The sequence below is a fragment of the Psammomys obesus genome, unplaced genomic scaffold, assembly GCF_907164565.1.
Source record: "Psammomys obesus unplaced genomic scaffold, mPsaObe1.curated_primary_1811, whole genome shotgun sequence".
In the NCBI taxonomy this organism is placed as follows: domain Eukaryota; kingdom Metazoa; phylum Chordata; class Mammalia; order Rodentia; family Muridae; genus Psammomys; species Psammomys obesus.
The window spans coordinates 1,082,455-1,090,477 of NW_026591560.1; the positions used below are offsets into that span (position 1 = coordinate 1,082,455).

Genomic DNA, 8,023 nt, shown 5'->3' on the forward strand with positions numbered 1-8,023 from the left:
GGACAGAGAAGAGGCAGACAGGCCAGGCAGGAGACAGAGCAGAGGCAAAGGAAGAAATCCTCGGAACTAGTCCGGCTTAGAGACCTGTGATCGGTGGCGGGGGTTGGGGGGGGTTGAGTTGCAGGGGTATGAACTCCATTCCAGACTGATGACCATGTGATGATGGGACAAAAAACAACAACAACAACAACAAAAAGACAAGGAGCCTTAGAGAAGAGACAGAGGTCTCAACAGTTCCGGACATTTTTCATGAAGCATGCAGGGGCATGTGGTAATGTCAAACGCTTATTCAGGCTCAGTACAGGGAATCCGTGATGGAGAGCAGGAGCAGCGGCAGCTTCCGGTGGCTAGTGAAGCCCAGAGACAGGGTGACATGGGAAATCACAAATCCCCAAGCATAGGGTGCCACTCAAGCTAGGATCATGCCAGTTTTGAGATTGGGAGGACCCCCACGCCCAAGGCTCCCGGGTATCTGCCTGCTGGCCGTCGCCCAGAGACCTGGGACCCTGTGCTGTAATCTGTGCCATGAGAACCTCTCAGAGATGTAGAAGACCACGGCTCTCAGGAAAAGCCAAATGTGGGGAACAAGCCAGGTGGAGAGAGGAGTCACTCTGACTGGAATTAAAGTGTGACTAGGAGCCATTTAATAGGAGAGGGTCTAGTGATCATTTCCTCAAAGTTTAACCAGGCCAGCGGCACTGCAGACGCAGTTTCTCCCCCGCCTGCCTTCAGGGCCCGCTCTCTGTCAGGCTGTGGCGAGCCCGGGGCTGCTAGCCCTGCCACTCAGGGTGTTGGGGCTGTCAGCCCACGGTGCCCCTGCCGCCTTCCATGGGACATCCTGACTGTGCTTCGAGCTAACCCAAGAGGCCATGAACACAGGCCGGGGAGAAACAGCATCTGCAGTGCCGCTGGCCTGGTTAAACTTTGAGGAAATGATCACTAGACCCTCTCCTATTAAATGGCTCCTAGTCACACTTTAATTCCAGTCAGAGTGACTCCTCTCTCCACCCGCCTTGCTCCCCAAATTTGGCTTTTCCTGAGAACCACGGTCTGCTGTCTCTGAGAGGTTCCCATGGCCTCCAGATTACAGCACAGGGTTCCAGGTCTCTGGGCGACGGCCAGCAGGCAGATACCTGGGAGACTGGGTTGGCTCTGACTCAGTGACACGGCTGCCCTGACATGCTCGCGAGGAGGCCAGCATGGGCAGAGCCTCGGGAGAAGCCGGCTCGTGAGACTGATCCCGCTGTCCTGGGCTAGCCTCTGTGAGGTGGAAGTCGGATGGTGGTACCCAGGAGAAATCCATGGCGTTTCCTGAACTCCTGGACCGAGTAGGAAGCCTAGGCAGGTTTCAGTTCCTCCAGACGGTGGCTTTGGTGACCCCCATTTTGTGGGTCACCACCCAGAACATGCTGGAGAACTTCTCAGCCGCTGTGCCCCGCCACCGCTGTTGGGTGGCCCTTCTGGACAACAGCACTGCCCACAAAAATGTCGCCAGGGACTTTGGGCCCGAAAGCCTTCTGGCCATCTCCATCCCACCTGGTCCGGATCAGCAGCCCCGCCAGTGCCGGCGCTTCCGCAAACCTCAATGGCAGCTTCTAGAGCCCAACACCACGGCCACCAACTGGAGCCAGGCTGACACTGAGCCGTGTGGGGACGGCTGGGTCTACGACCACAGCACCTTCACGTCCACAATCGTGACCACGGTAACGGAACTTGGGAGGTCAAAGTCACAGTCACGGTTGGCCGGGCTGAAATGTGTCGGTCTCAAAAATGAGACACCTCCCCAGGCCTCCTCACTTAGGGGCAACCGTGTAGATTTACAGGGAAGCGGGCAGCCAAAGTCCATCAGCGAAGTCTTGGTTAGTGGTTCAGGCCTGTGGCCCCAGAGCTAAAGAGGCAGGAGGGTTGTCGTGAGTCTGAGGCCAGCCTGGGCCACATGGTGTGTCACACAGACTGGCCTGGGGTGGCACCCCTGTTCCTGAATCCCCCGGAGCTGAGCCTGGGCTGTGACTCCAGGCCACCCACTCGTAGGAACCTGTAAACCGTGCTGCTGTTGTACAGGGACCAGCGGTGCTCTGCTGAAACGTCTGTGTTTCAAAGCTCATCTGGCGTCAGCCAGCAGTGATTAGAGCACCTGGCCAAGCGCTGGCCTCTTGGAAGAGGTGTTGGCAGGCCAGGGAGGTAGATCGGCAAGCTGCTTGCCGTGTAAGCATGAAGGCCTGAGTTCGGCTCTCCCGCACCCAGTGGTGGCGTGACTGTAATCCCAGCCTGGGGCTCGGCAGCCAGCCAGCCAGCCAGCCTACCCAGTGAGCCCAGGTTCAGGGAGAGACCTTGTCACAAAACTAAGGTAGACAGCTCCAGAGAGTGAACTCTGACCCTCACAAACAGTATACCACGCACACATTTTCATGATACATTCACACACACACACACACACACACACACACACACACACACACACGAGAAGGATCCAGGTGGTGGTGGCGCACGCCTTGTTACCAGCACTCAGAAGGCAGAGGCAGGCGGATCTCTTGAGTTCAAGGCCAGCCTGCTCTACAGAGTGATTTCCAAGAGAGCAGGGGCCACACAGAGAAAGCCTGTCTTGAGATGAGAACTGAAAAGAGACAGGGACCAAGCCAGTGGAGAAGGGCAGCTGCCCCGCAAACAGGAAAGTCCCAGGGGACAAGAGGAAGCAAGGGATCCTCCAGAAAGGTTCTCAGCTAAGGCCAAGCCTCAGGAGAGAGCAGATGAAGCTAAAGGGCTCTTGACCTTTGACCCTGTACCAGGATGACAGGAGACCAAGAGATCAAGCGCCTAAGCCTGTGGGTGCCCTCATTGTCCCACGCAGCCTAACCCACACCCAGTTCCCTTCTGTCCAGACTGCCCCTCTGATCTCAGCTCTGTCCCTTCTCCCCCCAACCCCAGTGGAACCTGGTATGTGACTCCCAGGCCCTGAGGCCCATGGCCCAGTCCATCTACCTAGCTGGAATTCTGGTAGGGGCCGCAGTGTGTGGCCATGCCTCAGATAGGTGAGTATGCCCGCCTGGTCCAGGCAGGCTGTCCTGAAGGAACCCCACATCCTCTCCAGGCCACAGGTTCACCAACTTTCTCCAGGATCGGGGGTTGGGCCACTGTCTCTCTCAAATATCCATTCCTAAAATCCTCTCTGCCACACACCAGCCTTCAGCTGCTGCTTGGCGTCACTGCTAAAGGGGGAATTCATTTGCTAACCCTTCTCATCCTCGTGACCCTCCCATAGGTAGAGAATGGGGGCCTGGCCCCACATGTGGCTTTGTGCCTTCCTCATCTGGGGAGGTGGGGAGGAACAGGACAGTCCCTGATGGCCCAGATCTTTGTCACTGGCCAATGGCATGCCTGCCTGTGTGTACCGCAGGTTTGGGCGCAGGAGAGTCCTGACCTGGAGCTACTTTCTGGTGTCTGTGTCCGGCTCAGCAGCTGCGTTCGTTCCCACCCTGCCCCTCTACTGCCTGTTCCGTTCCCTGGTGGCCTTTGCAGTGGCGGGTGTCATGATGAGCTCAGCCACTCTGTGTATGTCCCCTGATTGGTGCTGGGTTGGGGAGGCCGAAAGCAGGTCCCAGGAATGACCCCTTCCTTGCTCCTTGCAGTGATGGAGTGGACGTCCTCCCGGGCCAGTGCCTTGATGATGACCCTGAACGCCTTGGGCTTCAGCTTTGGGCAGGTCCTGACTGGCTCTGTGGCCTACGGTGTACGCAGCTGGAGGATGCTACAGTTGGCTGTCTCTGCCCCCTTCTTCCTATTCTTTGTATATTCATGGTGGGTGCTCCAGCCCCCCTCCTTGAAAGAGGCTCTGCCCACTCTCAGGGGGCAACGTGGGAGCCTCTTCCTTTCCTGCAGATGGAGGGTTTAGGAGTTCTAGGGTCAAGACCACCTGGGCTGGAAGCGAGCCACCGGAGCCCTCCAGATGTTTGCCACTGCTGCCCAAAGCTCAGGTGTCCCCTGCTCCAACTCACCCGCAACAAGCCAGGTGCCATCTTTCTGTGTCCTAGCAGCAAACTGGGGTCACAGTCTACACTCCCTCCCTCAAGGGGAGAGGGGGTCTTGCCTTGTTAGTAGGTCCAGCCCCTTTTACATGCTGCAGAACCCACATCTCTGCTTCACCTTGCCTCATCCCTACCCCTATTCCAGCCTTCACTATCCCCACCCCCACCTTGACTCCCACACCCAGCCTCAGGTCTCCAAATACCTGCATGACTTCTCCTTACCCCTGACTTCTTCCACCTACTCTCCAGGTGGGACCAGGATGCCCAACAGGTCACTGAGAACCACCGATTCTGTCTGTACTCTCTTCCAAACCGGGGGCGCTCGGGGGCCTGGTGAATATGAAACAGTTGGCTCTCTGGGTGGCTGCTCAGAGCGGGCAGCATGTCCCTTGGGTGGGGAGGAGCCTCTGTAATCACAGGCGTGGAGGGGGAGCAATGCTACGTGGTGGTCACTACCAAAGGCGCAGAGGGCTGGGCTTTTCAGTGCACCAAGTGTGTGTGAGAGAGAGGAGGCAGAGGGGGGGGGGGGGGGGGGAGCTGTGGTTGATCCTGAGAGCGTGAGAAGCAAGTTGGGATGGAGCAGCTGTCACAGTCTGTCAGCAGTCCTGACACAGAACTGGCTGAGACACAGCCAGAGAAACAGTCAGGCACAGTGGGGTCCCAGGGTCCAGGAATCAGCGGCTGGTGGGGCAGACAAAAAGAGCTTGGTGATGTTACAGACACTGGCCCTAGTCTGAGCCCTGGCAAGGGGTGGCGATGCTGTTTGTAGCAGGAAGACAATACACAGCCGGAGAGGGAGGCAGGGCAGGAGGGAACGCGTGTAACTTGGAAAGATGTCATCATGGTAAGACACCCTGGCAGCCATTGTGGTTCTGTCGCCAATCTGTAGCCATTCTGGGACCCAGGCATGGTTCATGGGTGAGGCTGAGGAGAGGCCATGGGACAAGAAGGAAGTGGGAAGAGACAACAGGGTCCCTCCCTATCCAGTAGCCTGCTCAGGGACTATAGAACATGGCCCTCCCCCCAACTCAGAAAGCTGGCAGGGTAGTGACAGGGGGGAACCTGGTGATAAACCTAGGTGGCCTGGCTAGTCATGGGCCTGCTGTCATATTGTCCTTTATGGTTTCTACTGACTAGAGCTGCCTGAGGCTGGCTGTTCCAATTCCACTGAAACCACCTCCTTACGCAGGAGATAGAAGGACAAGGAGGACAATACAGGCCAGGCAATGGGGGCCATAATTAGCGACCCCCTCCCACACCCTTCCACTTCAGGTGGCTGCCAGAATCGGCACGCTGGCTCCTCACGGTGGGCAAGCTGGACCAGGGCCTGCAGGAACTGCAGAGGGTGGCGGCTGTCAATCGGAAGAAGGCAGAGGGAGACACACTGACCATTGAGGTAATCCAGGGCTGGGCCTTCCCTCAGCCCTGTCCCCTTAGATCCTCTCCCCAGCCTTGTACAGGAACTGCCTTAGAGACCCGGGGTAGGGCCTGTGGGTACCTGGTGCTAACGGCCCCTACTTCCACAGGTCTTGCGGTCAGCCATTCAGGAGGAACCAAGTGGGGACCAAACTCGTGCAGGGCTTGGCACTCTGCTCCACACACCTGGGCTGCGCCTCCGAACCTTCATCTCCATGCTGTGCTGGTAGATGCCCTTCTACCCGAGGCTACCAGCCGTAGGGAAGCCTGTCGCCAGGCTAGCTGCCCAGGCAGCCGAGGATGGGGGCCTCTGGCTAGAGATGTGTCTAGGACGACCTTTAGCTCAAGTACCTTGCTATCTAGAGTCAGGCTCCCAGAGGAGACGAGCCAGGCCAGGTGGGCCGGTGAACAAGGATTAAGGGCCCAGGTGCGTTGGTGAGATGGAATGAGGAGGATCAGAACAGTGGTGCTGGAAAAGCTGGGGACACAAAGCAACCCAGCAGACAGACAGGCTGCTCCAATCTTGTTTAGAGGCACCAGGCATAAGTAGGCTATTGCCCACATTTGAAGCCTACACCCCGCCCCCCAGCAAAGATCAGTGGAAGCTGGAGCTGATGAATAGCATCCCAAAGAGAGTGTCTGAGCAGAGAGAGAGAGGGAGAAATACCCAGTCTCCCCTTGGCTGCCCCTCAGGGGCCACCAGCCCCCCCCCTCTTTCTCTCTCCCCCCCAGTACCTAAGGTGAGCTTGGACAAGGCCAACAGGGCAGGCAGAAGAGCAGCCACCCCAGGCTAATCCATCCACCCTCACTCTAGGTTTGCCTTTGGCTTCACCTTCTACGGCCTGGCCCTCGACCTGCAAGCCCTGGGGAGCAATATCTTCCTGCTTCAAGCACTCATTGGGATTGTGGACCTCCCAGTGAAGACCGGCAGCCTGCTGCTGCTCAACCACTTGGGCCGGCGCCACTGCCAGGCCGGCTCGCTGGTGCTGTCGGGACTCTGCATCCTGGCCAACATACTGGTGCCCCACGGTGAGCTGCAGCCTGGCTGTGGGGGAACAGGAGGAGGCAAAAACTCAGCATGCTAGTTGAGTTCCTCCTACTCTCCCTGGGGGGTAGGCTGTGGAGCCGCAATAAAGAGCTAGAGGGATGGAGAGAGGGCGGTGCACAAAACAGTGAGGGGATTGTAGATTTTTAGGGGAGATGAGGAAGGCTGAGCTATTAACACAGAACTTACTAATAGATGAAAGGAGGCAGGGGGACGCCTGGGGTCTGGCTCTGAGGGGCTTGGAGGATGGTACGCTGAGGCCATGAGTTACTGAGGGATGACCGAGAAGCATTTAAGAGAGCAGCCGATAGGACAGGGGGGCGGCCCAGGGAATACAGGACAGTGCTCTGCTGACGGTATCACTGTTCACAGAGATGGGGGTCCTTCGCTCGTCTCTGGCTGTGCTGGGGCTGGGGTCACTTGGGGCTGCCTTCACCTGTGTCACCATCTTCAGCAGCGAACTCTTCCCCACTGTGCTCAGGTGAGGCTGTCAGGGGCTCAAGGAGAGAGCGCATAGCCCAGAGGGAAGGGCTACCTGCAGACCCCCGTGGGTTTCCCTTCTGTGCAGTCTCAGGGACCCCAGTCTCCATTCACCCTGGCTGATTCAGTGGGCCCCCCTCGAACCTAGTGAAGTCAGGCCAAGCCAAAAGGTCAAGGCTCCAGGTAGGCAGAGCGTGACGCACAGGCAAACGTGCCTCCACAGGATGACAGCAGTGGGCCTGGGCCAGGTAGCAGCCCGAGGGGGCGCCATCCTAGGGCCTCTGGTGAGGCTGCTGAGCCTCTATGTCTCCTGGCTGCCCCTGCTGGTGTATGGAACGGTGCCGGTGATAAGCGGCCTGGCCGCGCTGCTGCTGCCTGAGACCAAGAACTTGCCACTGCCTGACACCATCCAAGACATCCAAAAGCAGTGAGTAGACCAGCCCGGGCACCACCTCTTCATGCCCTTCTCGCAGCCCCTCCCCCCCCGTCCCTCCACAGAAGCCCAAAATGGTGTGTGTAGGGGGGCTCATCCCTCTCACTCAACGGGGGAAAGCAAAGGCTAAGGGAGGGTTAGGATGGCCCAGTTACTACAGCACGTTGGGAGAGTGGAGACTCAGGCTAGCAGGTGGACCTTAACCCTCTCCCCTTCATCCTACCACGTGGAGGAACAAATGGCCCAGCCGCCCTCAGGTCCACCTTGGAAAAGGCAGGGAGAGAAGGAGGTGGAGAAAGAGAGAGTGCAGGTTAGGAAGCTGGCCTTCGTCAGGGGTAGGTCCTGGGGTGGGACAGGGGTTTCTGGTCTTCACAGGTGGCAGACTTGGCCACTAAAGCTATTGGGTGGTTGGCAAAGTTGTCACCGCCCACCCCACCTCGATGTACTCAGCAAGCTCAGACCTGAGCCCCAGGCAGGAGGTTCAGCCCTGAGCATGGACGTGGGTCAAGAGACAGGGGTCCGTCTGCTCCTTACAGTCACACTACCCTGTCTTTCATGAACAGGTCAGGGAAGAAGGCGACACACGACACAGCAGTCAGCACCATCCTGGTGTCTACACAGCTGTAG

The 8,023-nt window shown here is 58.1% G+C and overlaps 1 protein-coding gene across 1 annotated transcript; it reads left to right on the forward strand.

The window, feature by feature from the left end:
* Window positions 1-1,301: 1,301 nt before the first annotated feature.
* Window positions 1,302-8,023, forward strand: Slc22a12 (solute carrier family 22 member 12). Its single transcript, XM_055610639.1, has 10 exons — window positions 1,302-1,703; window positions 2,926-3,029; window positions 3,395-3,549; window positions 3,627-3,795; window positions 5,295-5,418; window positions 5,549-5,664; window positions 6,253-6,467; window positions 6,856-6,964; window positions 7,187-7,390; window positions 7,960-8,023. Exons 1-10 carry the CDS (start codon window positions 1,302-1,304, stop codon window positions 8,021-8,023), a joined length of 1,662 nt encoding a protein of 553 aa, XP_055466614.1.